Consider the following 27,054-nt stretch of genomic DNA (forward strand, 5'->3'; position numbering starts at 1 on the left):
CCCCTGCTGTCCGGGTAGGAGAGGGCGTCCCATGTGTTCTTTCCCTTGCAAAGAGCGCCGGGCGGCACCAGTGCAGGCATGATAGACGAAAACGCACATGGGACTCCTTGCAAGCTGGCCACACACTTCCAGCAAGCTGGATCGCACTGACGCACGCACGGTGGGCTTCCAGTCTCCCGGTGGACACGTCAAAATCCATGGTACTACAACTGCTGTACCGCTCGTTCGCAAACCTTCGTCCTTCAATTCTCCTTTCCCTAAGACTCACCCGTCCCAGCGATCGTTGACCGTCTTGCATCCAGGCATCGGCGCACCCGTACTTGCATGCATCAGGAACCTGCTCTTGCATCCGCATCCACATCCACATCCATACCCACCCGGTCGATAACGAGTCGTAAGCCCCTCATCATCACTCCACATGCACCACCCTAAGATCACCCTCTGACGAACTTAAGGTTTCGCTATCCGTTGTGACGGACCTGCACCTAAAGGAGTGGGATCGCTGGGATCGCTACTTCTAAAAGTCTATCTAAATTGCCGCACCGCTTGGCTCTTTCCCTCATCCAGACACGCACCGTTTGAACGACGGCAGTTATATTCTACCTTTGGGACCCGCTGCACAAGCAACGTTCTGCACTTCGACTCACCTTCGCCCGACCGTTTGCACCCGTCGACCGCAGCCCTCTCCTACCTCACCTCGACCAAGTGCATGCGCGACGACTACCATTCACGCTGTTAGGAAGTCCTTCAATATGCCTCAACACAAACGAGGCCCATGGTACGTCTTCTTCACCGCTGGTCGATTGTCGCAACTCAGCAACGTGGACGCTTTTCGCCAACGCGATTGCTAACCATGTTGCAGGTCTCAAACAGAGGACTCTATGTTGATGAACTTGGTCAACGTTCATGGCGCGCACAACTGGGTCAGGATCTCGCAGGCGATCCAGTCGAGATCGCCCAAGCAATGCCGAGAGCGATTCCACCAGAACCTGAAGCCCAACTTGAACCACGACCCAATCACCCCCGAAGAGGGTGTCTTGATTGAGCAGATGGTGGCCGACATGGGAAAGCGTTGGGCAGAGATCGCTCGACGCCTGCGAGGACGTAGTGACAATGCTGTCAAGAACTGGTGGAACGGCGGGATGAATCGGAGGCGACGAAGCAATCAGCAACGGCGGCCGGAGATCGATGCTCGTCATCCTACGGACGGCGCCCATGGTGCTGTTCCAAACAGGCCGCTACCATCGCAGCAGCACGCGCTACCGACAGGGTTCACGCATGTGCAACCACACTTCTACTCGCACCCCATGTACCATCTTGGTCAGCCTGGCATGCCTCACCTGGCGCGCTTACCGTCGAACGGACCTCCACTTCGATCGCATGGACTCGTCGAGCCTCCGTTGCCGTCGCCCTCTGGCTGGTCGCAGATGTCGGCAGACGGCGCACCATCATTGATGTCGGACACATCATCCCTCTCCACCCGCTCTCCTCACAACAACGCCTCGCCGATCGAGCTTCCACCGCTGTCAGGCGACCGCACCGAACGACGTCACTCATCTGCGCCGATGCTACAACTTGGCGTTCCTGGCTCATTCGCACACGAACACGACTTCCAGATGCCGGCGATGCCGATGCAACGACACTACGGGATGGAGAAGCAGCCAGCTCGTATGCTGCAGGAGCCTTTCATGCCGGCACAGTCATTCCCACATCCGAGTCAATATCTACCATCACAGCCTCGCAATCCGTCGCCGCTCCAGGTGAACAGCAATCTACAGCAGTATCAGTCGATGCCGCCCCAGCAACCGATGCAAATGAGAGCACCGTCGATGCAGCATTACGGATCTCCGGCCGCTGTTCAACTCCCCAGCATCTCGAACATTCAAGAAGCAAGGGCGCCGCACATCGACCCATCGCTGAGCCAAATGCGCTGCACACCTATGCCTTCGGCGCCGCTGCCCGAGGACTCGCCGAGGGACAAGATGAGTCTGTCAAACCTGACACACTGATTGTCTTGTCACTGCGGAGAATACAAGAGTACCGCTTCTGTACAAATAGCTTTTCCTTGTTCATCACGATACCCATCCGCCGGAGGAGGAAGAGGCCGCTGGCCTCGAGTTTTGCTTGCATCTTAGCGTTTCAGCGTCATCAATGGACAGAGGAGGAACCTTCTACATACAGCAAGAAGGACATAGTCAAGAGCTGTCAATGAATAGTACCATTAATCATGAGCCTACAGCTCATCTACCCATTTCTCGATCCGCATCTTCTCCATTGACCTCCTGATGCATTAGACAGCGACTTCTTTTCCATCACCCAAGCCCAGACCAACACCCTCCCCTTCACCCAACCATCCCACCATCTCACTCCTCGACATGACGTCCCAACACCCCAATCCAGGACTCCTCGGCAAATCACCGGAAATGACCCATTACCCAAACAAGCGAGGAGTCGCCACATCGGCTCTGCGCCAGCCTCCCCAACCGGCAGACGTTCAGAAAAACGATGGAACGTCTATCTATGTATTCACGTGGGCACGAACGTTTGGGCGGGCGGGCGTTCGATGGTGTAGCTTTCAATGGTGGGTGTGCCATGTGCCACGGCGCGGCCGCGGTTTTCCTGTCCCCGTGCTCTGTGCTTTGCTCCCACTTGTGGCGCTGGGCCCGAGCCTGGGCACATGGCAGGAGGGAGACACGGATGGCGTTGGACTGGGGCGCTTTGTTGGTAGGGGAGGGTGGGTGGCTGTGATGTCCCATACGGGCGTAAGATTCAGGTTGCTGATGCCGTCTTCCTGAGGGATTGGGAGACATGCTCCAGAGTGCAGAGTAAACATGACTGTGGATGGAGTGGCTCCAAAGGGTACTCCCTTGCTAGAAACTGACGGTCCTGACTGAGATTATCAGTCAAGCTGGGTACATCGCTTCAGCTCTGTGAGATGCAAAAAGATGATCCATGTCCATCCTCGATCGAATTCTGGGATTCCTGTGTTGTTCGTCTCAAAGGTGGACGTCGGAATGCTAGCTTCGTGATTGGTTGCATCCATCTTGGAAAGTCGACAGGGGTCTAACGTCAAGCACGTCTTGCGAGATCAGCCTGGTGTAAGGCATCTCACACCATCAATCCATCTCGAGAAGTATCATCGTCTAGTAACTGGAGCTTCTACTCTCGTCTGATCACTGCTATGATGCGCGTTTGATCAACGATGATCGCTCCTTGATCCCGACAAACACGCGCCCACTTCGCCATCCTTCCATGTCATACTCTCCAGACGACAACGCGATCCCCTTTGGAACGGCCTTTACCCGGCAGTTGGTACGAAGAATACCGTGCTGCGACTGCGAGTACGTAGAGCTGACATCTGACATAGTCACAACGAGATCTCTCCCTCCAGGTGCCCATAAATTATGTCACGGTCCCCGGCGTAGTACTTACATCGTAAGTCCGTATATCAAGACTACCGACTTCCCCTAACGTTCCTATTCTGTGCAGTGCTTGTTTCGCGAACCAACGCTATGAAGAGGCTTCGGCGGTCAGGTGTATCTCAAATCTACTTGCCGTCGGCTTCCAGAGGTTCGAGGTAGACATCTACTGGGACGCTAGCCGGCAGTTATGGAGCCTATGTCCTGTCCAGCTCGGTGCAGTCACTTCACGGAGATCAGCTCCTCGTGGGACGTTGGACCGGCCAGGTGATGTCCGGGAGGGACCGGTAAATGTCTTCGCGAGACAAGACGCTTCCGCCAGATCGCTCACACTCACGTCTACCGCCACGCAAGTGAGTACTCAGACCGAACCACCGCCCTCGACGACAGTCACCATCAGCTCAACAGCTGGGTCTGCAAGCCCCACCGCCGCAGCTGGGTCTGGTACAGCCATTGATTTGGGAGACTACTCATGCACTGCGTCGACCAACTTGGAACTGCTGCTGAAAGTAGTCTCGTCCCATCTCGACTCGACACAAACGAACGTTAACTCCACCGTGAGCTACCTCATCTTCAACCTACATGAGGCTGCTAGAGCAGACGGGGAACTCCCGGACATCAGCGACAGTCTACCGCACGGCAACAACAGCCTGGGCACCATTTTGCTTGGTCCGACGACCAACATCTCTGAGTACTTATACAGCCCGGGCGGTCTAGCGGACCAACGAGCGGATCTCAATGCCAGTTTCAGCTGGTTCGGCGTTAATCCTTCGAGAGAAACAGAATCCTCCTACTTTGATGTCGACAAGAGCACCAGCGACTATTTCACGCCGAATGGCTGGCCGGGTGAGAGCTTTGTCGAGTTTACGCAGGCGAAGCGACTTCTTGTCGGCATTGGTTCGATTGACTCAGAGCTTGAGGGCTACAATCTGGAAGCCAACTCGTCGACCGTCTTCAGCCCTGGTTATCTCAGTGAACCAGTTTCGGTGGAGTTTGACTCAGATGAAGTGGAAAGCGGGTGCTTCTTCGATGACGATGTGACTGCTGTCAGCAGGGGCAACAACTCTTGGGCGACTGTTGCGTTGAACAGTAGCACTGTGTCTGGGCTGGCTTCCAACCTTGACATCGTGACCGACCTGACAAGATGCGGCATCTCGCCAATACTCAACAGAACCCTCGGTGGAAGTACGGCAGACGAGAACTTCCAGCCCTACGGAGCCTTCGTGCAGAGCACCATCTGGTCTTGGGCGGAAGGACAGCCACGCAACAATACAGACCACGATGCTGATGATCCAGATAGCTCAAACCGCTGCGCAGTCCTGAACGGAGAGTCCGGGCACTGGGAGGTCGAGAATTGTGAGAACAGACACTACAGCGCCTGTCTCACCTCCGGACAGCCATACCGATGGTCCATCAGCGACTCCGACACCAACTACGTTGAAGCCGGGATGACGTGTGAAGATGGCACGACATTCGACACGCCGCGCACAGCGCTCGAGAACCGGTATCTGCTCGACGCGTGGCGGGAGAGGATCGACAATAATGACCTCGATGATAACAGCTTGCTGTGGATCAACTTCAACGACCTGGATGCCAAAGCGTGTTGGGTTGTGGGCCAGAACGCTTCGTGTCCATATCTGCAGCAGGACGACAATGGGCGGTTTGTGGTGGTGCCGGTGGTCGCTAGTATCATAGTGTTTGTGCTGGCGACTTTGACCGTGTTCGTCAAGTGTGCTGCGAACCGGCAGAGGGCGAGAAGGAGAAGGAAAGGCGATGATGGATGGGACTATGAGGGAGTGCCGTCATGAGACTTGATTAGATTCATACATATTCTACCGAACGATACGATCCCAATGCTCGTGTCGTCGTTGGTTGTGGTTGATCACTGGGTCGTGACTTTGGAGTCTTGCTCGTAGTTGACGTGCTCGTTGGACTGGAGCGTCGAGACCTTGTCGTCTGGTATATCGGCGCTGTGATGACATGTCAGTACAGTGTTATATTTGCCGCTGATAGAGCAGCGTACGTGAAACCCTTGACAAGCTTGAACTCGTGCGTAATCTTGCCACCTTGATCGGTAACGTTCTTCTTTGCTCTGTCATGTCTGGTCAGCTTTTAGTTGCACCATCTGAGGATACTCTTTACATACTCTTCGAGCTTATCTGCACCAGCACCCTCCTTCAGAGACACCTAGGACACGTTAGGACTGTTGAAATAAACTCGGTGGAATACTTACGTTGATAGAAGGCATCTTGGTTGTTATGCTGCGGATTGATCGTCTGGATAGTTGATACACCGTGGCTTGTGTTGTGTTGTAGAAGGAAGAAGCAAATGTCTTTGATGAATGGAAGCCTGGTCTTGCCGCTGACCTGCGCGTCACCATGCATATGATCGGCGCTAGGGTAGATCCGAACAGCGGGTTGCATCTTATCGATCGTCGAACTTTTTGAGAGTTCGAGCTTTTGAAGATCAAGGTCTCTTGGTGAACATCGCAAGGCCCAACATGGCGGGTGAAGACCAATTACACCGGGCGCATCGCCCTTCGAAGCCGAAGAAGAAGCACGACACCAGCCAGCCGAATCCGAAAGCCTTCGCCTTCTCAGCTCCAGGACGACTAGCCAAGCAAGCAGCGCGAAGCCACGATGTGCGCGAGAAGAGACTACACGTCCCGCTGGTCGACAGACTACCGGAAGAGGCGCCACCTCTGGTCGTAGGAGTAGTAGGTCCGCCAGGTGTGGGCAAGACCACGTTGATCAAGAGCCTGGTGCGAAGATATACGAAGCAGACGATCTCCGACCCTCGAGGACCGATCACAATTGTCACGAGCAAGAGGAGACGACTTACATTTATTGAGTGTCCGAGCGACAGTCTGGCGAGTGGCATAGATGTGGCGAAAGTCGTGGACATCGTGTTACTCATGATCGATGGCAACTATGGCTTCGAGATGGAGACGATGGAGTTCTTGTCGGTACTCTCGAGCACCGGTATGCCTGGCAACGTCTTCGGCATCCTCACACATCTGGATCTGTTCAGGAAACAGGACACTCTGAAGGCGCAAAAGAAAAGGCTGAAGCATCGATTTTGGAGTGAGTTGTACCAAGGTGCCAAGCTGTTCTACCTCAGTGGTATCATCAATGGAAGATATCCTGATCGCGAGGTGCTGAACTTGTCTCGCTTTCTCTCGGTTATGAAGAACCCTCGACCGCTGGTCTGGCGCAATTCGCACCCCTATGCTGTCGCAGATCGAATGCTGGACATCACGCCACCTACACAGATGGAAGAGAATCCGAAATGTGATCGGACGGTCGCTCTCTATGGATACCTACGAGGAACGAATTTTCCAAGTCACGATGCTAGGGTCCATGTGCCTGGTGTTGGAGATCTCTCAGTTGGGGAGATTGAGGCCTTGCCTGATCCTTGTCCGACACCTCACTTCCAGCAAGCCAAGGAAAGAGCTGATGGGTCCAAGAAGAGACGGCGTTTAGGCGAGAAGCAGAAGGTCATCTACGCTCCGATGAGCGATATAGGTGGCGTGCTGGTTGACAAGGACGCTGTGTTCATTGACATCAAAAGCAACACATTTGACTTGGAGGATGAGGATGCTGAAAGAGGTCTGGGCGAACAAATGGTGGTGGGTCTGCAAGGTGGACGCAGAATGCTCGGTGAAGATGATCGAGGCATCAGCCTTTTCAACAGCGGCGAGCGACTGAAAGAGGTCCAGGACGATGATGTTGACAACACTGGCCGGAAGAACCGACGGCAACCAGCCGCTCTCGATCAAGATGAGGACGGTGAAGAGGCGGAGAATGAGGTCGACGAAGGGTTTGAAAGTGGCGAGAGCGACGACGATGCGGACTTGGAGGCGCTACAACAGGCGCCTGAGAAGATCGGCAGGGCACGGAAAGACAAGCAGGTCGATGGTGACGTTGCTTTTGCAGATTCAGACAGTGATTTGGGTTCCATCTCTGGCGAGGAGGACGCAGACGATGCGGACGGCGATGCTGATGGTTTCGAAGAAGACGGTGATGGAGAAATCGTTGATGGAGAGGACTTTGACGAAGACGATGAAGGCGAGTTGAGATGGAAATCGCAGCTTGCAGAGCGCGCGCAAGAACTTCATGGACGAAGACGCCCGTATCGGGTAGCGGAGCTGGCGAAGATGATGTACGATGATATGCTATCTACTGCTGAAGTCATCAAGAAGTGGCGTGGAGAGGACCAAGGTGAAGCGTTGGAGAAGGACGGCGAGCAAGATGACGGCTTCTTCAAGCGACGAGAGGACACGGCCAATTTGGACGAAGATCGCATGATCCCAATGCTTGACTATGAAGCCCTTGAAGACAAGTGGACGAATGACGACAATGTCGAAGCTCTGCGCCATCGGTTCGCTTCTACGAGAGTGACTGGCGCCAACGCTGAAGCGCTTGAGGAGGACGATGACGATCTTGATGCCGATGGCGATGATGACGAAGGTGACGGCGCTTTCGAGGATTTGGAGGCTGAAACAGATGCGGCTGGTGAGGAGCCGGACTCATTAGAAGCTGAACGAGAGAAGAACGCAAAGCGAAAAGAAGAGCTGAAGCTACGGTTCGAAGAAGAAGACCGAGAAGGCTTCCTCAACCCGAAGAACACTAATCGTCAAGCCTCCGGTGCAGACGAACAGCACGAATATGGCGAAGACGAGTGGTACGACGCGCAAAAGGCATTGTTGCAGAAGCAGCAGGACATCAACCGCAAGGAGTTCGAGAGCCTCGACGACATCTCACGGGTGCGAGCGGAAGGCTATAAAGCTGGAACCTACGCCAGACTGACCTTGACGAACGTGCCGTATGAGTTCGTCGCGAACTACAACCCTCGCTTCCCTCTCCTCCTCGGCGGCCTGCAACCGACAGAAGAGCGCGTGGGCTATGTCCAAGTCCGCATCAAGCGCCATCGCTGGCACAAGAAGATCCTCAAGACCAACGACCCGCTCATCTTCTCCCTCGGCTGGCGTCGCTTCCAATCAATTCCCATTTACAGCACCTCCGACAACCGCACGCGTAATCGCATGCTTAAGTACACACCGGAGCACATGCACTGCTTCGCCACTATCTATGCCCCGCTGGCCACACCCAACACCGGCTTCTGCTGCGTGCAGAGCTTCAGCAACAAGAACCCCGGCTTCCGCATCGCCGCTACAGGAGTCGTGTTGAACGTTGACGAAGGCACCGAGATCGTCAAGAAGTTGAAGCTCAAAGGCCACCCTTACAAGATCTTCAAGAACACCGCTTTCATCAAAGACATGTTCTCCTCCGCCCTCGAAATCGCCAAGTTCGAAGGCGCAGCCATCCGCACCGTCTCTGGTGTCCGCGGACAGATCAAGAAAGCTCTCAGCAAACCCGAAGGTCACTTTCGCGCAACCTTCGAGGACAAAGTGCTAATGAGCGACATCATCTTCCTCCGCGCCTGGTACCCCATCCGGCCCCGCCGCTTCTACAACCCCGTCACCAACCTCCTGGACACCACCGCCGGCGGCACCGCCGACGCCTGGTCCGGCATGCGCCTCACCGGCCAGATCCGGGCCGAACAGAACCTCCCCACCCCGAAAGACCAAAACTCTCTCTACCGCCCCGTCGAACGCGCGGAAAGGCACTTCAACCCCTTACGCGTGCCGCGCAAACTCCGCGCCGACCTGCCGTATAAATCGCAGATCACGCAGATGAAACCGCAGAACAAGCAATCGTACGCCCAGAAACGCGCGGTGGTGTTGGGAGGAGAGGAGAAGGTGGCGAGGAGGCTGATGCAGCAGGTCATGACGCTGCGAAAGGAGAAGGTGGAGAAGAGGGCGAAGAAGCAGGAGGAGCGGAAGGTGGGGTACAGGGAGAAGGTGCGGGAGAATGAGGAGAAGAAGAAGGAAAGGGAGAAGAAGGAGCGGGATCGGTTTTGGGCGAAGGAGGGGAGGAAGAGGAAGGGGTGGGCTGATGGGGAGGGTGAGGGGGGTGGGAAGAGGAGGAAGACTTAGGGTTGTTGCGGAAGTGCGGTAGAGGAGATAGAGCAGTATTTGACTATGGTCTCCTGTAGTGCTCGCGTCAATGGGTATCATCCATTTCGTCGTTCGTCAGCGGATACATGTATGTACAATCCGCGCCGTAAGCCCACCAAAGCCTCCACACGCACGTCCACGTCCATGCCCCGGTCAAGCCTCTGTGGAAGGAAGGAAGGTAAGTCATCACCGCACCTCTACCTGCTCCCCCTCCCCCTTTCCCTCCATCTGCGCAGAAGACGAAGAAACATCACTCTCACTCCTCGCAAACGTGACCCGTCTGGGCGTCGCCGGCGTCCCCGCCACAAACCCGAACTCGCTCCGCAACGGACTCGCCTGACTCGAACTCGCCTGGCTCTGACTGTATCCATGCCCACTACCGTTGCCATTCTGGTACGAGTGGCTCCGCACAGCGCCAGAGAAGGCCTGCTGCGAGGCGTGCGGCGAGCCGAGCTGGAACAGGGCTTGTAGGGCGTCGCGCTCGGCCTCGGCGGTTTGGGTTTCTGTGCGTAGGGTTGCGGGGCGAGGGCGGGTTTGGCTGGTGGTTGTTGTTGTGGGGGTGCGGGGAGGGGACATTGCGGAGGTGTGGGTGGGGTTTGCGTAGGGCAGGGGTTGGGAGAGGGAGTGCTGGGCGGTGGGACGAATGTCGGGAGCAGGTTGGAGGCGGGGGGTTGGTTGGCTGGAGGAGGGCAGGTGGGTTGTGTAGTGGCCTGAGTGGCGTTTGGAGGGGTGGTCGGCGCTGTTTTGGATGTAGCCGTTCATGGAGAGGTTGGCGGTGCCGTTGGTTAGGCCGGCGCTTATGGGGCGGCGGCTGGAGTCGGAGTGGGACATGCTGTGGCGGTGGGTGGAGTAGACTTTGTGTGCGGCCAGTTGCTCGACCTCGTGGATGTTCCTGTGCTCCCATCCGTTCTGTACTTTGGCCATGGCGTAGCCGAGACGCGTCTTCAGGTCTCTGGCCAGCTCGCCTGCCCTGCTGCTCGTCGACGATGTTGACTCGCCTCGTGGTCGGCCGGTTGTGAGTGGTGTGCTGGGCAGACTCGGCGCGTTCTTGACATGTCCACTCGCTGTTCTCTTCGTGCCGTTGACGGACGGCGGTGATGCTACGCTCATCGGGCTGGTCACTGCGTAGCTATCCCCCGTCATGCCATTCATATTGCTCTCCTCGGGCGTCCGCATGCGTCGATCCAGCGGCTTCGACGCACCAAACCGCCCTCCATCACCCTGCTCAGGCAGCGAAGTTATAGGCGAGGTAACATCGGTATAGCCGGTCAATTGCGAAGCATTGCTGCTGCTCGTCTGCAGTCTCGGTTGCGTACTGCTCGCCGCACTCTGGTAGCTGGCAATTGACTCCTGGGACGTCGGGGCGGAGAGATGGTTCTGCTGCGATTCGGATTGCTGCTGCAGCGCACGCGTCGCGGCTTTGGCGGGGTTGGAGTACTGCGAACTGCGCATATGCGACGTCTGCGTCTGTGGTGTCGTCGGGTAGACTGATGAATATGTCTCCATGCTTCTCCTGGGCCGAGTCTGCGATCCTGTAAGATATACTGTGTGGTGGACGTGGAGGACGTCGTTCTTGCGACAACGGGTGGTAGCGGTCTATCGATCACGCTTGACGCGGTTCTCTTCCGATCTCACGCGTGAATGAGGGAAGGAGGCAGTAAAATACGGACAATGAGTGTACTGTCTGAATGGATAGCAATACTGTGCGCACTGGAGGTAATCGTCCACCAACGGGACCGACGATAACGGTCGCGGTATGAATGGTGTGCGTGCTCGAAACACCCAGGGCACCCATCGCTACTGCCACTCCCAGCCCCGCCTTGCCGATCATGAAAAGCGCACGCGGTATCCACGCGTGTGTCGCCGGGTGAATGTGATCCGTCACATTATCAATCTCACACACATTCGTAGTGTTCCACAGTATTGTGCGCAGAATTCATAGCACTTCTTGCCATGTTGCTTCAAATACTGGTGACATGAAGTATATACCTATATTACAGCAGATCGACCTTCTTGTGATCCTTGTCATACACCCTCAAGGGCGCCAGCTCCCCTCTCAACCAAGGCTTCCAGACTGCCTCCCACTCGAACTGGCGACGTTCAAGCCAGGTCAACGAGTCCCACCATGCCTGAGCTTCGTCCGCGCCACAGCCAAACACATGATCATCCTGCATTAACATCTGCTGGTCGTTGTTCAACCTGCCGCCCGCAATCGTCCCGTCCAATAGACCACCAGACGACGCCTCCCCTTCGGCCCCAAAATACGTCTTAAAAGCACTCCGCAGCACCTCATCCGACAACTCCATATGCTTCCCCGGCGCCGTCTCGAAGAACAACCCACCCTTTTCATCCAACTCCCTCAACCCCAGCCAATCCTCCTTATACATCTGCCTCTCCCTCAGCGGCGTGACCTCCCCACTCGTCGCGTTAACCTCCGCAAACCACCCACTCTCCCTCGGCACGACCGTGACATCCTCCTCAAACACCGCCATCACAAACCTCTCCAGCGAAGCAATCTTCCTCTTATACCCCTCACTCTTATTCACCCGCTCATTATTCACATCCGCGAGAAAATTGCTCCCCTCCAAATACTCCTCCTTCGGCATCCCCGTCGTCGCGTTCAACGGCCGATAATACTGCGCCGGCACGACTTTATTCTGCACATACTCCGTCCACGCGTTCCCCTTCACCAGCGCCGTGGCGCCTTTGCACACGAAGTCAAACCGCCCGCAGGTCTGGAACTCCGCGATGCCGTTGTGCTGGCTCCCGAACGTGACCAGAGACCGCATGCTCAAACCATCACATCTCTCCAACAATCCGCGCAGGAACTGTCCGCCCTGACTGAACCCCAGCGCATCCACTCGGATCCCGCCATCCGGATCCGAAGGGTCGAGGAGTTTAGCGTCGAGTTTGAGCGCTTCGCAGACGTCGTCGAGTTGGGTGGTCAGGTTGCCGAAGAATGTATTGCTGCGGTCCGTGTTGCCGTCGTCGTCGGTGCGGATGTAGTAGACGTATGTGCCCGGGTGGACTTTCTTCGCGAGGTCGCCGGTCGAGTGGAGGCCGTCTGCGTCGTAGCGGTCGCCGAGGCCGTGCCAGATGATGAGGGGGAGGGGTGTGGGAGCGGGTGTGGGACGAGGGAGGGCGGAGGTGAGGGCGAGGAGGGAGAGGAGAGGGGGGAGGTTGAGGAGATGCATTATTAAAGTGTTGATACAATGCTGCCGGCAGCGTTAAGGAAAGGAGAGAGAGGTTTTGTTGAAGTCCTCGAGGAAGGCAACAGTGGTGATGCTTGCATCGGACGACTTCCGCTCGAGCTATAATATTATGGCCGTTATAGCCGCGCCAAGAAACGTGGGGTAGAAGTCAACGTCACCTGCATCTTCGAAGTGAGAGTGAGTTTGAAGTGACATTTCTCAACTACCCGACGACAACAGCAGCAACTTTTCTACCCTCGCCCGCCATGCCATCGTCGCAGCTTACCCAATACAACGCCATCGCCGAACAAAAGCAAGTACACAAGTAGCAAAAGCGCCGAGTAAGCGCAGAGCAGAACCCCGCCAGCCGTAGCGCTCGACCGTAAGCGACAGACAGTCGCCATGCGCTCCCATGAGCACACCCAGAACGCCTGCGATCGCTTGAACGCGTGAAGAGAAGCCGGCCGTGATAACCAAAGGGAAACAGTTGCAGAGATGCAGTGCATACATCGCGGGTCGCGATCGTTATGCGGTACATTGTTGGGACGGACAGCGAGCAAGCTCATACACGCGGACGCTTCCAGTAGTATTGCTGGGGTCTGTATTAGCATGACATACCCGAAGAGGACGAGATGAGATGACATACCTTATGCTGCTTCCTCGCAGCACGAATGGAGGTCTTGCCGAGACTCTGGGTCACCGTCACACGACGCATCTCATCAGGATCCATCTCCGGGACGTAGTAGAACTCGCTTTCCAGCAGCTTGCCAGCGGCGTCCTTGCCCTCACGGCTGATCTCACCAACGCATGGAATGCCGTCAAGGATGGTCTTGAGGTCCGATGCGGCAAGCACACTGCGGTTCTCAGTGTCCGACGGCTTGGCCTTTGCGCCACGAAGCTCGGCTGGCAGGTTGCTGTGGATGGTGGAAAGAGGTAGTGCGTGGATCCGAGAGTAGGCCAGCTGGTTGATGACGTGGTTCTTGATCGGGCTGGAGCTTGGCCTCGGGTAGGATGTGCTACGGACTGGCGAGTTGGTGGACGCCTTCAGCGGCTTACGCTTCTTCTCCGGCGAGCCTGGTTGGAACGACTGGAATCGTGAGAGGATGTTCTCACCGAACGGTCCGAAGGAGTGCACGATCGGGTCGTTCTCTTCGTCGTGTTCTGAAAGTTCCTCGGAATCGGATGATAGAGAAGCTTTGGCCAGGTTGCTCTCGGATGTGGTCAGCGGGACCGGTGGGGAGCTTGGAGGAGGCAGCTCAGGTGTTGGATCGTGCGGTGCGTCCTCCTCGGAATCATGATCTTCATACACCTGGACCTCTTCCTGATCGGCGCGGAACGTTGACGTGAAGGTGGCGTGCAAGGGCGAGGGCGAGATGGGCGACTGAAGACGTGGCGGCGGCAGCATGGCAGGCGGGCTGGACGCGAACTGCGGTGCCGAGATGGTTCTGCGCTTCGTAGGAGACTCCAGCGCCCATGGCGATCTCGACTCGAGCGAAGGCGGCTCGCGTGACGGCTCCTTCGGCCACCGCAGCATCACACGCGTATCCTGCACGTCGACAATGATCTGCGCCAACGGCCTGTCTGATTCGAAGATCTCGCCCTTTGGCAACTCCACGATCTTCCCCTTGCAATGTACCTTCGCGCCGTTCCACCCCAGACACTCCACTTCCACCCTGCCAGCCGGATGTTCGAGGTCCGGTGCGTGATATGAGGCGCGTACATGGACGCGTGAAATGTTGCGGTTGGCGGAGAGTTGGTAGTCGGAAGAGTTGCTCGAACGTCCCATGAGCAATGGCTCGCCATTGGCAGGAAGGTCGAGAGAAGGCACGTCGCCCAGAGGAGCGCGTTCGGAGAGGGCGGACACCGTGCGTTGGAGTCCAGGACGCGTCCGACGCGCTGGCGGTGGAGGTGGAGGTGAGGAGGGCAGGATGCCGGTCGAGGAGGTCGGTACGGGAGTAGGGTAGTACTTTCTATCGTCTAGGATATCGTCGAATTTCCGCTTGGCCGCTCGTGGCAGGCCCGGTGAGGATGAGAAGGGCTCCCATGCGGGCAGCAGCGAGGGTCGACGCGGTGCTGCATTGTCAGCTTCTGCCGTTTGCACTGCACTGGTTCCTGGCAGCTCTGAGTCTGCCATGCCTGCTGTGAGCTGTAGCTAGGCGGTGCAGTGCGTTCTGCACGTCGAAGACGCGGTGGTAGGCCGGAGACCTGCTTCTCGCCTGCCCGCGTCGACGGTCTGATATTGGCGTGTAGAGGTGCAGGGAGGTGCGTTAAAGGAGGAGCTGGTGGTCGATGATCATAAGGTCACTCGAGACATGGTGTAGGAGTGTCAATGAGAAGGTCGGTCACGTCTGGAGGCCGCAAAGGAAAGGAACTTGGGTCGCGGCTGGAAGGTCAAAGCACCTCGTAGCGCGTTAAGATTTCGGCAAGCAACACCGCGCGCTCTTCATGCAGCAGCGTGTCATTACACATGTACTGAATGTTCTACACACCGCAGAATCGATTGAGGGTGAGGAGATGACACAGAAGATTCCATTGTTGAAGAATCAGTATGGACGTCTAATCCTTGTGGTTCGCATCTCACTTGGTCACGTGCTGGAGGTGGGATGGTTTGCAGCCATTGGTCGGGAAGTGGTGCCCCGCATCACGAAATGGGAAGTCAGTGATCTTAGCCATCTCGTCTTTAGCGCTGAGCAGATGCAGGTTACATGTGTGACACGGCGATAGGACTACCATTGCCTCCGTGTTGCAATTGGGAAAAGATAGATTGAAGGAAGTCATATCATAAAGAGGGTGCCGGATGCGAGACGCCGACTTGTGCAGACTTGCTCGACTTGCCACCAGCCCAGCTTTGCAATCGTCCCAACCCTGTGTACCTTAGTGCGGATTGAGACTTCTTGGGCCAGATAAGTACTGCGAGTACGTCTACGACCGCAAGTGTTCAAACGACACACCATCGACGATAGCTACTTAGGATCCATCAGAATCGAGTCACCGGCATCATGACCATCGCAGACTACACCGACGCCTTCTGGCAATGCTTCTTCATTCCAACACCATCTCTGACCGAGAAGAATCTTCCCAACCAAGCCGGACGAGTGTTCATCATCACGGGAGGATACGCAGGATGTGGGTTGTTGGAGTCTCAGATCGTGTCTTCTTATTGCTAATCGTGCGATAATGGCAGGTGGCAAAGAGCTCTCAAAGATCGTCTACTCCAAGAACGGAACAGTATACCTCGCTGGTCGATCGAAGGACAAGGCAGACAAGGCCATCGAGGAGATCAAGCAAGCCCACCCATCTTCTGACGGACGTCTCGAGTTCCTGCAGGTTGACCTGGCAGATCTGGTAAGCAGACCACCTTTCCCTCTCGCCACAGTACTGACACCATCCCCAGGCCTCCATCAAACCTTCCGTCGACTCCTTCATGCAAAAGGAACAACGCCTCGACGTCCTCACCAACAACGCCGGCGTCATGGTCCCGCCAGACGGATCCAAAGCCTCGCAAGGCCACGAACTGCAAATGGGCACCAACTGCCTCGGCCCTTACCTCTTCACCAAGCTCCTCACGCCTTTGCTCCAGAAGACCGCTTCCTCCAGCCCGCCAGGCTCCGTCCGCGTGACGTGGGCCGCGTCAATGGCTACGCTGTTCTCACCAACCAACGGCGTGGTGATGGAGTCCGCCGGCCCTAAAGTCCACGGCCAGAACGGCGTCAACTACGCGCAGTCGAAAGCCGGTAACGTGCTGCTCGCGAAAGGGTATCAAGCGGAGCACAGCAAGGACGGTATCGTCAGCAACTCCTGGAACCCGGGCAACTTGAAGAGCGAACTGCAGCGCCATGTCCCTTCGGTGGGCACGATGCTCATGGGCTTCATGTTGTATCAACCGGTGTATGGTGCGTACACCGAGTTGTACGCTGGATGGGCGGAGGAGGCGGGGAAGGAGGAGGGGAAGGGGGCGTATTATGGACCGTGGGGGAGGCAGGTGAAGCTGAGGGATGATGTGAGGAACAGCTCGGCGCAGAAAGAGTTTTTGGAGTGGTGTGAGAAGGAGACGAAGCCGTTTGCGTAGGGGAAGGGGTAATGGGCTCTGCAACTCTGTTGACAACGTCTTCCCGGCAAGGTGGGGTTTTCCTGCATGATCATGGTGTCAGCCACCGCCATGTACTGTACATATCGATGTGACGTCCGAGCTTTGGAATGGCCCGTCCAGCGAAGAGGGGAGAAAGAGAGCGACATGGTAAGCGATACATTTGCACCGATTGCTACTCAAGACATTACATGTTCACAGGGTATCATTTCTCCAAAACACAAAAATGTCGCTCATCCCATGTCGATTCCATCATGCATATCCCAACACCCCAACATCCCGACATCGCATAAGAATACAATCCTTATCCCTTCGCTCGGCAAGATTTCATGAAACTCGTATCCCCAACCCCGCCACCGCCTCAATCCCATTCGTCACCTGCCCGTGTTGACTCGGACTCGTCGGCCTCGAGCCCGGTGGAGGCGGAGGTAAGGGCGCATTAGGCGGAGGAGCGGGAGGACCCAGCCCGACGACCGGAAGGCCAAAGTCCAGCTCCGGCAGCGATGAGCGCGTTTTGAGCCCTCGTCGACTACCTGTCCTGGACCCCGGACGGGGGAGGTTGGGTGAGAGGGCTCGGTCGGGCAGGGGCATGGCTTGGTCTGCTTCCTCGGGGACGGTCGGGGTGGTGGATCGTAAGCCCCGGGAGTGGGTGGCGAGTTGAGCGACGTTGCTTGCGGAGCGCGAGGGTTTCATGCCGCGGATCGGGATGGCGCGGGCGTCGATCTGGCCGGTTTGGGCGTTGCGGACGGAGGAGAGGAAGGGGGCGAAGTCGGAGCGGACTTGGAGGCTTGCCGGGCGGCGGAGGGTGTTGGTGTTCGAGTGGGGTTGGGCGGGTGCGCTGTGGGTTTGAAGGCCGGTTGGGAATGGTGCTGGTCGCACTGGTATGGCTGGTAGTGTCGTCGGGGCTGGAACCAGAGAGTATCTTGATCTTGGTGTCGGTGTGTTAGGCAGTGCTGTCGAGGGAGGCGGTGACGGCCAGTTTGAGAATGCCGATGGTTGAGAGCCGTCGACCTTCGCAGTCAGGGTATGCACGATTGGGCTTTCGCCGGCAGTGTCGGGGTCGTGGAGTTGTGACGCACGCCTGTTGTTGCCAGTCGAGTCGGGCTGAGAGTGGATGCCAGATGGATTGATCTTTAAGGGCATGCTGAATGATATTCGTTTGCCTCTGTTCGGATCTATGGGCCTTGATGTAGGTGGTCGTGTAACTGAGTGCTGTGTGGCCAGGGGCTGAAGCGACATTCGTCGCTGAGGTACGTTGCTCTGTGACTGCGTAGATTCAGCAGGTTGATCCACGGCTTTGGCTGTCTCAGGTTGCGGAGGAGGACCTGCCCCTGCAACTGGTGGGGCGGATGGCACAGGAGGCGGTGGAGGTACCTCCGAGTTGCCTTTGTTGTTGAATTGCGAAGCAACATGAAGATTCGGCTCGCTGCGCGCTGCTGTTAGGTTCTTCTTGGGTGAAGGAACCTTGATTGAAGAATTGATTGGAAGCGGAGGGTTCTTCCCTGTTATCGGTGACTCCTCGATAACAGCGAACTTGGGCTTGCCGGGAGAGACGTTAAGCACAGGAGGAAGAGTGCCAGATTTGTGCATGGCCAAAGGAACGCCTGATCGTCTCCAGTTCATGCTATACGAAGCTAGTGACCTGCCACTGCTCTTCTGTGGTGACGGCTGCTCGCCCGTGTCTGCCACTGCGAGCGGCTTCTCCGCCGGTGGTGATCCAGCGATTGAACTGGGCTGAGATGTGGCTACTGGCGATGAAAACGTGCCCGCCTGGGAAGTATGTGAAGTACGAGCGCTGTTGCTTTCGCTATTCCGGATGTTGTTGAGTTGTGTCTGATCCACAGAATGCGCAGCAGACGACGAGATCGACGGAACGTCAGACACTGCGCGCTTGCGGGGAGCTACCTCCTTGCTGTCATCGTCCAGCTTCGACGCCTCGATTTCAATGCCATCGATGGTCGCAGTGTCAGTGTCCGAATCGATATCATCTTCCAACTCCGGGAGGCTTAGATCTGGTTCCTTGGTAGGCGAAGTCAGCCTGTCGACCTTGCTCGGATTTCGCTTGACCTGATATCGATGGCTCGGCGTCTTCTTGAGCGCGTCTGCAGCCTCTGGAGCGCGAGTGATCGGTTTTGCAGCATCAGGGTCTGTGTCCTGTCCACCGAGGTCGACAATCTCTCGCTTGATCGCAGTCATCCAGGACTCCATCTCTTTGGCGCTGGGGAGGACGAGCAGAAATCCCGAGGTCATCCGCCGTGCGGCTGCGCTTCGAAGACCAAGTTTCGAGAAGATCGATCCGGAGTTCGCAACCATAGCACCCTGTTGGTCCACTGCCTGAGAGACTTGGAGCACATAGTGCTTTCCAGGCACCAAATCCGAGGCGAAGGCAGCCGAGTCTTTACTGAGATGCAGTATCTTCTCTGGTAGCCTGTTGGATGGGCCAGTTTCGGCGTATTGTAGCAAGTACCCAGAAGTGACAAGGACAAAGATCTTGCGCGGCAGCTCCAGGTCGTCTTTGCCATGTCTTAGAGTAGCTCGGGACCGCCTGGTATCAATGCTGGAATTCTCGTCCGTCTTCTCCACTTTCCTGCCTTTCGACTTGTGCATGGCCGTCTCCACCGACATCGTCGAGACTCCAAGACAGCCATCTTTCATCGACTGAGGGTATGCTTGAAAGAGCGGGGGTGGCTCGAATGGTCCTGTCTTGCCTTCTCGGAAGCTTGGTTTAGTCGCTTCGGCAAACTTGAGCCTTGACTTCGATCGAGGAGGCGCAGTCGCTGCGGGTGACGGTGCTGAATGTTGCGTCAAAGCCTCGTTGTCTTGTTGGACGTTCGCAAACAGGTTTGGGGTCGAAGCAGTCTTCCTCAAGTCCTTCGCGGGCTGTGGTTGGGGTACATCAAGCCCGCGCTCAGCATAACCGCGCTGCCTTTCGACTTTGGGTCGGCTGAAGAGGTTGAACAGCGACATCTTGGGCGCTTTCGGTCTGGACTCGGATCGAAGAGACGTGTCTCTCAAAGGCGATGGCGGCTCTGCATTCTCGAAATATTGCGACGGCCGCAGGCGAAGGCTTTGTCGCTTCTTGCGGGTGGATTCTGTAGCTGATGAGGCGGGAGAGTTCAAGGGCCAGTCCACGGTATCCTGGGGTGAAAGTCGTTTGCTTGCGGAAGAATCAAGGTCGATGACCTGCGATTCCATCTAAAGGAAAGACCACGGCGGGCCCTGACCGGGTCGATTTGGGGCCACGGCAGCGTACTCGAGTCCCGCAGGAGGGTGCAGTTCGCGTTTCGTGTCTTCCCTGCACGCGGCCGGTCCGCGATGTGCGCCAGATTAAAGTACGCGGTGGCGTTCTGTGGCTGCTTCCTAGTCTGGAGAAGGCGACATTGGGCTCGTGGACTCGAGGTTGGTCTTCCGGCACGTCTCTTGACCGGCGTGGATATCCAGCGAGGACTTGATCAGACGAGGAATTGAGAATTGGAGTCGAAGGTACGATCGCGTGATGGTGGATGGTCCATTGATCTCCGATTCATCCACCATTTCCTTCTTCATGCTAAAGCTTGGACGGTCATTACAGCAAACGGTCGCCGTAGTTCGCAGATTAGATTCGACTACCGAGTCCACCCGGGTCTCCCCAGAGATGCAGGTTGCTGCTGACTAGTTCGCCTAACCCGATGTTATGGGTAAAGTTCTGCTGCAGGGAGGCCGTTGGTCGGGAACGGCCTTGTTATTTTGATCGTCTATTGATGCACCTGCAAGGCTAGACAAGAGACCTAGAAAACAGACCCCTGGAAGTTGAACGAGCAATTGATGGGCAATAGATTGATTGCCCTCTTTCAGCAGCTAGCCTACCATCGTTTCCGTCTTGTGGCAGCTGAATTTGCCCTCCCATCTCGTCTCGCTCGTTCAAACAGCGAGTCGCTGCGACCGAAGAGATTGCCCCTCCTTGGTGGGCGTGTCAGCCCCCCTGTCCGCCCGCGTCGGTGGGATGGTGGGATGCGAAGCGAAGGAGGCGTTGGCCACGGGCTGTTTCGAAAAAGGAGCACGAGCGTTGGATAGGGGCGTGCGAGCGTGTCAGCAGCCATTGGGCATGGGTGTTTGCGGGGCGACATCGGGCAGCGGGATCTCCCGGCTTGCGACTTCTTCTCTTCCCGCCGGACGACATTCATTATGAGATGTGTAAGACGACGACAGAAAATGTTCGTCGTTTGCTCCCACGACGAGACGCCAGCAAGAACGTTGCGCTGTTCACATGCCCGCTGCGGGACGAGACGAGCCATTGTGCATCTGCTCACGAACACGGGCCTTTGATGATTGGTTGGTCGAGCTCACTTCCTCTTTCACCACCACCTCTTCTCTTTGTCCTACCCAAACTGTCTACCTCTTCTCGTGATCCGCGCAACCCTCCTCTTCCCACAAACGCAGCCGTAGCACAGCCATACGACATGCCGCCCGATCTGAATTCGCTGCCACCCTCCGCTTCGAGCTCCCCGCAGTCCTCCCGCCCGCGCAGGATATCAATCACGAGCGCAGACGTGTTCAGAAACAGCCCACCATCCCCGCGCTCCCCAACCCTCTCCTCGCTGCAGGCTGCCGCGACAATCAACGCTGGCCTCCACCGGTCTCCGAGCGGCGCGTCACCCGCCCGCAATAGCCAAGGTCTGGAGCGCAGACGATCAAGCCTCATGAACAACCTCACCCTCAACGACCCCACAGCCCCCGCACCCGGCGAGCTGCAGGAATCGCGCGGAAGCAGCAGCGGGAGTCCGAGAACTGACAGGCGATCTCTCGCATTCAACACGGCGGATCCGCATCACCAGAGACAACCCAGTCTTGGCGAGCTGCATCAGGAACTGGAGAACGAGCAGGAGGCGCAGGTCAACAGGCTACTGCAGATGATACGAATCCAGCAGAACGAGATTGCGCAGATTCAGCGGTCCTCACAGAACCCACAGGACCCGTCGCCTACATCAACCGACCAAACACGCTTTCCTACCCCTCCATCTACCTTGCTCACTCCGGGTACAAACGCCACGGAGCAGTCTTCCCCTCCTTCGGCGTCGATCTCAGGAGCCTCGCCGCATGCGCACAGCCACTTCAACCGCCCGCACTCATTATCAAGGCAGTCATCGACTATCAGATCAAACGCAGGGACCAACAGCCGTGGCAACTCTCCTGCCCTGCGGCCGGCTTCTGGTAGTCTTGGTCCTTTGACGGAGGACTTTCTGCTGGGTGGAACAAGGGACGAAAGTGCGTTCTACCAGGCAGAGACGCAGAGCTTGACGAGGGAGAACCAGCTCCTGAAGCTGAGGATACGCGAGCTTGGTAAGCCAACGTCCTACGGTTATGCATCTGAGTTTTCGCTGATGAAAATGTCTTGCAGAACGCCAAATCTCGACCCTGACTACTTCTCCACCAGTCACCGTAGGTGCTTCAGGTGGCGAACTGCACAGTCCTTCACAGCATTCACCTCTGGAGAGTCCACCAGCGACGTTTACCAGCGAGACCGCTCCTGCGATGACAGCAGCCGTGACGGATACTTAGATCCCTGTCTCTATACGACTAATGCAGATGCCCACCAATCGATTGAGGGCAATGGCAGAGGACAGCTATGCCTCCTGTCATGCGGTGATTTTTTGCGAGCTCAGTCCTTTGTGGAGGGGTTGAAGCTTGCGCGGCCATGTTCTGGATTTGATGTTAGTTTTTGGCGAGGCGCTGGTTGTTCACGGGTGGGAAAAGTGGCAACTCCTCTTACTGCATAATGACTGACACGAACCAAAACGAATGACCATGAATGTCAGAGTCCGAACAAGAGCGCTGCCTCGTTACTCATATCTGAAGTGAAGGTGAGCGAACCATGGCCCCTTCTCCCTCCGCCCGTACATCGCCTAGCAGCTCATATCCGCACGCGGCTGAACCCGCCCTTCCCTCCCACCCCTCCCACGACCTCACCTCATCTCCCCGTCCCCGGCAGAACCGCGGAAGCCCGGTCGCACCTAGTTAATTGTTCTTGAGAACTTTAGCTCTCATGGCAAGAACCAATCGCTCGTCCTCGCGACTAGCAATTGGCTTCGCGGGCCCGCCAGAAATCTCAGCTACAGTTCTAACCAGCTCTGTCATCCTTTCGCTAGGACGAGCCACCTGGGATAGCGAGTTGATCCATATGATGAACCACGCTTCCGTCCGCGGCCTGATCAACCGTTGTGCGGATGTCTGGGGAGTTGGGTTAATGGTTTCCCGGCATTCTCAACACTTTCGCCAGAGGGAGGGAGTGGTTGGGGACCATGGGCGCTATGTTTTTTCTTCTTCTCTTTTTGGTGTTCTCAGGTTTTGTTGTGGTGGATGAAGTGATAGTTTTGATGAGTTGGCTCTGGATTTTGTTTTTCCACGAATATAAACGTATACGGGGTTGTCGTTCTGACTGTGGTACAAGTTACTCTGGCTTACTCGTAGTACTTGTATCAACCTCCATCCCCAACCATCCGCTTCACCCTCTCCAACAGCACCTTACTCTCCCTCCCCAGCTTCCGCTGCCCATTCGGTCCGCCAGATCTCGCCTTCGCCATCGCCCGCCGAAACCGCTCCCGCTCCTCCAGCTTACTCTGCCGCTGCCGCTCAGCCTCTTCGCGGGCGCGGCGTCGTTCCTCTGCTTCAGCTTTGCGCTGCTGGGCTTGATCGTATTCGCGCTGGAAAGGGGCTGGCTTGGGTTTGCGTTGGATTTTGTCTTTTCGTGCGACCGGTGGCTCTGCTACTTCCTGTGGCGGGTCGTCGGCCTTCTCTATCATGGTCTGGCGTTCTGGATGGGGTGCTGTAGTGGGCTCTGCGTGGTCATCCTCGGTCTTGTCGTCCTCGTCGCTGCTTCCATCCTCGTCTAAGCCCTTCCTCGCGCGATCCAGAACTGCAGATGCCGGGACAGGAAGCTCCTCTCGTTCCTCTGGGATCTTGCCCTGGCGCTTGAGCTTGGCGTATTCCTTCTTGATTTGGGCACGCTCAATCAAAGACCGCTTGATCTTGTCGGCTACATGTTTGTTAGCTTTCAATCTTGAGATTTCTCAATTGGTTCAAGGAATGCGTGCCTTTGCGCTTGTAGGTGCCATCTGGGAGGTTGTCGGGGCCGACCACGAAGCCTCTTTTGCGTTTCTTCTTATCTGGCTCATCACGGCCTCGGTGGAAGCTCTCTGCTGTGCGTTTTCTTTTCTCCGACATCGTGCTGTCTCGTGAAGTGAATCTGGTACTGTGAAGGATGATTTCTGAGGTCGAAGAAAATGGCGCTACGGCTGATCCCGCGAAGGAGGGACGATCCGGGACAAGGTGTGGATAACGAAGCAAGCTTTCCAGGTTGGTCACTGCACCGATGCGATAGCCATTAGCCACAACGGCCGTGACCATGCGGCAACGTCAGATGACTCTTCGTGTGCGGAGTCGACTCTCACCACCACAATCAACACCTCCCACCACCATCTCCTGCTATCACACGCCCTGGGCCACGGGGATCGGGTAGTCCTGAAAGCCTTTGTTCCGCGACCGAGTACCGGCGACCAACCAGGACATCGCGGGATTACCAAGGAACTCTGAAACCAGTCATTGCTGGCAGCCTTCGTCCTTGCTTGACCTGCGACATCTTCACCAGGAAGCAGCAGAACTGTACGCGAGAGACGTGCTGTAAAGCACTGTCTACTGTTGAGCTCCAGTCCGCGAGCATCGCTTTGCACCTTTTGTTAGCAGCTCGGAGCCGGCGGTGAGGCTTCGAGCGGGTAGATGGCAAAGCACAATGGCTGTCCCGAGTGCCAGTCATCGTATACTGCAGTGGGGAACGACGAGAGTGGCAAGCTAGAAAGCAATGGGGACTCAAGAGCTGGGATGAGCGGGCCAGCTCCACAGACCACTGCAAGTACCATAGTGAATCCTTACTATACGGGCAGACCACGCACGCCGGCCAACGGAAGCAGTCATGCGCCTATAGACAGGCAGGAGATCATCAGGAGGATAAAGAGCCGAGAGTCAAGGCCGACGTCTCCGGAGCTGGAGAGACCAGCTTCTCGTACTTCGCTCAAGAAGCGGAAGTCAGAGTCCCCGGAACAGGATGCCGGTAATACTTTGGTATCACGGCCGAAAACTCCAGATTCTCAAGCACAAGACAACCACGCAATTGGCCAACAGATCGAGAGACCAAGGTCTGCGTTACATCGTGGTGACTTCAGGGAGAAGCAGCAGTCCGTCACAGCATTCGAGCGATCCGGTGATGCAGCCAGAGATGAGCCGGCTCCTTCACTATCGACATCACCAGGAGCTCCTTGGCGGCCGGATTTTCCATCTGCTGCCTTTCGACATGCTACACGACCGCTACAGTCGCCTCCTGATCGTCCACCTGTTCGGCCAGCGAGAACTAGAGCAATCTCGAACGCATCTCTCGCATCGAGCTTCATTTACAAGCCTCCCACGAGTCCGCTTGTGCAAGCTTCAAGACCTGACACCCCCGAGCCGCCAGAGCGACGCAGTTCTCGCAGCCCTGACAAGTCTCGACGGCACACTTTTTCGCCTCAATCTTTCCAGCGATTCCAATCGGCTCTCGAATACCCCGCCACAGCTCGAAGTGGCGGTAGCAGACAGCCCCCTCTACGCGCCGAAAGGACGTTTCCGTACCAAGCACACCAACCCAGAAGATCTCTCAATTCCTTCCAAACTCTTCCCCCAACGCCAGGCCCTGGATCACGGAGACCTTCGTTTTCAGATTCGCCACTCCAACATGCGGCTATGGTCGGGTCGTACGAGGAGTCTATTCTGAGGGGTCGGATGTCTACCACGCCATCTAAGCCGCTCAACTTTGTGGCCCAGATTGGTGTGCTCGGGAAGGGCGACTGCAAGCCTAACTTGCGGTGTCCGCCTCACGTTACCGTACCTTTCCCGGCTGTATTCTACAGCTACAGCTCGGGTGCCACCAGCACCGCGGACCAGCCAAGCCCATACGTCGGCTTGGTGGACCTGGAGAACAATCTATCTGCTATTACGAGCTCGCCTGACAAGCGAAGACAAGGACTGCAAGGCACACGTAGCAGCGAGGGCAGCCGTGCCAACTCTCGGACACGAGAGGAGAACTCGGCCTCAGATGCACAAGCCAAGCTGCGAAGACGACAGAAGCAGAAGCGCCGCTCAAGATCACCAAAGGCACCTCCTGGTGGCAGCTACCGCATCCCACAGCAGGGCCAGCTGCAGATCGTGATCAAGAACCCCAACAAAACTGCTGTTAAGCTATTCCTAGTACCTTACGACCTTTCGGATATGGAGCCGGGACAGAAAACCTTCCTACGACAGCGCAGCTATTCGGCTGGACCGATTATCGACATGCCACTCACTTCGAGAAAGAATTTCGGCACAGATCGGCCAGAAGCTTCGTTGAATACGAGTGATGATCCAAATGACCGGCCCATGCTGCGCTACCTCATTCATCTGCACATATGCTGTCCTTCCAAAGGACGCTACTTCTTGTACAAGTCTGTACGGGTCGTGTTTGCCAATCGAGTTCCTGACGGGAAGGAGAAGCTACGCAACGAGATTCAGCTTCCTGAGCCGAGATACAGCGCGTACAAACCTGGTCGAGAATCGAAGGCCGGGCTAATGGCGACGCCAAAGGACAATGCTCGAAGAAGGAGTGCTATCGATCCGTCAATCATGTCGCCAGATCCAAATACCTCCGCCTGGACCCACAATCGCCAGCTTACGGCTCAGTCTCTGCCTTCGACCGAGTACAACCCACACTTCAGCTTCCCCTCGCACGTCAGCACACTCCCCACGCTCGAGTCAAGGCCGCCCAGTCGGCAATGGGGCGAAGCCATGGACGTTGACGCCAGAGAGCAGCCGTACGACAAGCCTCATTCGTCTTCGACAACTCCAAGCAGCAGTGCGCTCTCGCCCATCAAGAGGCTGGAAAATCCGTTCAACTTCGAGCGCGACCACAGCAGGGAGCGTCCGCAGGGAGGTCGGAGTGAGTCTCTGCTGTCGCGGCGGCTTAAGGAGTTTGCGCTTCAGGCGGAGGCCAGTGAGGATACGTTTTGACCTTTGGGTGAGCGGTGGGGTCAACAGATAATTTGGGCATCACAAAATTCTTGGATACCAGCCAGATGGCTTCTCCGTAGTTCGGATATCATTCAAAACCCTTGCGAGCATTTCTACAAAGCTCAACACGTAGACTTGACCTATCCACATTACCCCCGGTACGTGACGCCCTGGTGAAGCCCGATGTTCACTAGCAAGAATATACCAAGCCGGTCAGAGTGACTTTTCGAGCACGGAGAAAACGGCCAAAGCCTGGCAGGTGTATACAAATCTCATAACGCATCGCTAAAC

At 56.5% G+C, this 27,054-nt stretch overlaps 12 protein-coding genes across 12 annotated transcripts; 6 read left to right on the forward strand and 6 right to left on the reverse strand.

The window, feature by feature from the left end:
- Nucleotides 1-752: 752 nt before the first annotated feature.
- LTR77_000694 (uncharacterized protein) lies at nucleotides 753-2,009 on the forward strand (the record flags this gene model as incomplete). The annotated part of the gene is made up of 2 exons (XM_064797959.1): nucleotides 753-778; nucleotides 863-2,009. 2 exons carry the CDS (start codon nucleotides 753-755, stop codon nucleotides 2,007-2,009), a joined length of 1,173 nt encoding a protein of 390 aa, XP_064664193.1.
- A 1,243-nt stretch (nucleotides 2,010-3,252) lies between these two features.
- On the forward strand, nucleotides 3,253-5,227 carry MTC6 (Maintenance of telomere capping protein 6; the record flags this gene model as incomplete). Its single annotated transcript, XM_064797960.1, has 3 exons — nucleotides 3,253-3,312; nucleotides 3,368-3,435; nucleotides 3,490-5,227. 3 exons carry the CDS (start codon nucleotides 3,253-3,255, stop codon nucleotides 5,225-5,227), a joined length of 1,866 nt encoding a protein of 621 aa, XP_064664194.1.
- A 74-nt stretch (nucleotides 5,228-5,301) lies between these two features.
- Nucleotides 5,302-5,667, reverse strand: LTR77_000696 (uncharacterized protein; the record flags this gene model as incomplete). Its single annotated transcript, XM_064797961.1, has 4 exons — nucleotides 5,302-5,389; nucleotides 5,443-5,511; nucleotides 5,566-5,606; nucleotides 5,653-5,667. 4 exons carry the CDS (start codon nucleotides 5,665-5,667, stop codon nucleotides 5,302-5,304), a joined length of 213 nt encoding a protein of 70 aa, XP_064664195.1.
- Nucleotides 5,668-5,919: 252 nt separating this feature from the next.
- BMS1 (Glycoside hydrolase 2 (Mannanase, beta-galactosidase)) lies at nucleotides 5,920-9,417 on the forward strand (the record flags this gene model as incomplete). The annotated part of the gene is made up of 1 exon (XM_064797962.1): nucleotides 5,920-9,417. The coding sequence occupies one exon, from the start codon at nucleotides 5,920-5,922 to the stop codon at nucleotides 9,415-9,417; it is 3,498 nt and encodes a 1,165-aa protein (XP_064664196.1).
- A 207-nt stretch (nucleotides 9,418-9,624) lies between these two features.
- LTR77_000698 (uncharacterized protein) lies at nucleotides 9,625-10,944 on the reverse strand (the record flags this gene model as incomplete). The annotated part of the gene is made up of 1 exon (XM_064797963.1): nucleotides 9,625-10,944. One exon carries the CDS (start codon nucleotides 10,942-10,944, stop codon nucleotides 9,625-9,627), a length of 1,320 nt encoding a protein of 439 aa, XP_064664197.1.
- Nucleotides 10,945-11,432: 488 nt separating this feature from the next.
- On the reverse strand, nucleotides 11,433-12,632 carry LTR77_000699 (uncharacterized protein; the record flags this gene model as incomplete). The annotated part of the gene is made up of 1 exon (XM_064797964.1): nucleotides 11,433-12,632. The coding sequence occupies one exon, from the start codon at nucleotides 12,630-12,632 to the stop codon at nucleotides 11,433-11,435; it is 1,200 nt and encodes a 399-aa protein (XP_064664198.1).
- Nucleotides 12,633-13,191: 559 nt separating this feature from the next.
- TOS4 (target of SBF) lies at nucleotides 13,192-14,763 on the reverse strand (the record flags this gene model as incomplete). The annotated part of the gene is made up of 2 exons (XM_064797965.1): nucleotides 13,192-13,221; nucleotides 13,276-14,763. 2 exons carry the CDS (start codon nucleotides 14,761-14,763, stop codon nucleotides 13,192-13,194), a joined length of 1,518 nt encoding a protein of 505 aa, XP_064664199.1.
- Nucleotides 14,764-15,628: 865 nt separating this feature from the next.
- RDH1_1 (short-chain alcohol dehydrogenase) lies at nucleotides 15,629-16,698 on the forward strand (the record flags this gene model as incomplete). Its single annotated transcript, XM_064797966.1, has 3 exons — nucleotides 15,629-15,755; nucleotides 15,814-15,974; nucleotides 16,024-16,698. 3 exons carry the CDS (start codon nucleotides 15,629-15,631, stop codon nucleotides 16,696-16,698), a joined length of 963 nt encoding a protein of 320 aa, XP_064664200.1.
- A 345-nt stretch (nucleotides 16,699-17,043) lies between these two features.
- LTR77_000702 (uncharacterized protein) lies at nucleotides 17,044-20,262 on the reverse strand (the record flags this gene model as incomplete). The annotated part of the gene is given in 3 exon segments (XM_064797967.1): nucleotides 17,044-19,899; nucleotides 19,941-20,076; nucleotides 20,096-20,262. The coding sequence occupies 3 exon segments, from the start codon at nucleotides 20,260-20,262 to the stop codon at nucleotides 17,044-17,046; spliced, it is 3,159 nt and encodes a 1,052-aa protein (XP_064664201.1).
- Nucleotides 20,263-21,155: 893 nt separating this feature from the next.
- Nucleotides 21,156-22,254, forward strand: LTR77_000703 (uncharacterized protein; the record flags this gene model as incomplete). The annotated part of the gene is made up of 2 exons (XM_064797968.1): nucleotides 21,156-22,035; nucleotides 22,094-22,254. The coding sequence occupies 2 exons, from the start codon at nucleotides 21,156-21,158 to the stop codon at nucleotides 22,252-22,254; spliced, it is 1,041 nt and encodes a 346-aa protein (XP_064664202.1).
- A 917-nt stretch (nucleotides 22,255-23,171) lies between these two features.
- Nucleotides 23,172-23,916, reverse strand: LTR77_000704 (uncharacterized protein; the record flags this gene model as incomplete). Its single annotated transcript, XM_064797969.1, has 2 exons — nucleotides 23,172-23,728; nucleotides 23,787-23,916. 2 exons carry the CDS (start codon nucleotides 23,914-23,916, stop codon nucleotides 23,172-23,174), a joined length of 687 nt encoding a protein of 228 aa, XP_064664203.1.
- A 565-nt stretch (nucleotides 23,917-24,481) lies between these two features.
- Nucleotides 24,482-26,763, forward strand: LTR77_000705 (uncharacterized protein; the record flags this gene model as incomplete). The annotated part of the gene is given in 2 exon segments (XM_064797970.1): nucleotides 24,482-24,506; nucleotides 24,518-26,763. The coding sequence occupies 2 exon segments, from the start codon at nucleotides 24,482-24,484 to the stop codon at nucleotides 26,761-26,763; spliced, it is 2,271 nt and encodes a 756-aa protein (XP_064664204.1).
- Nucleotides 26,764-27,054: the final 291 nt, after the last annotated feature.

The sequence above is a fragment of the Saxophila tyrrhenica genome (genome assembly GCF_035928015.1).
Source record: "Saxophila tyrrhenica strain CCFEE 5935 chromosome Unknown scaffold_1, whole genome shotgun sequence".
Lineage (NCBI taxonomy): Eukaryota > Fungi > Ascomycota > Dothideomycetes > Mycosphaerellales > Extremaceae > Saxophila > Saxophila tyrrhenica.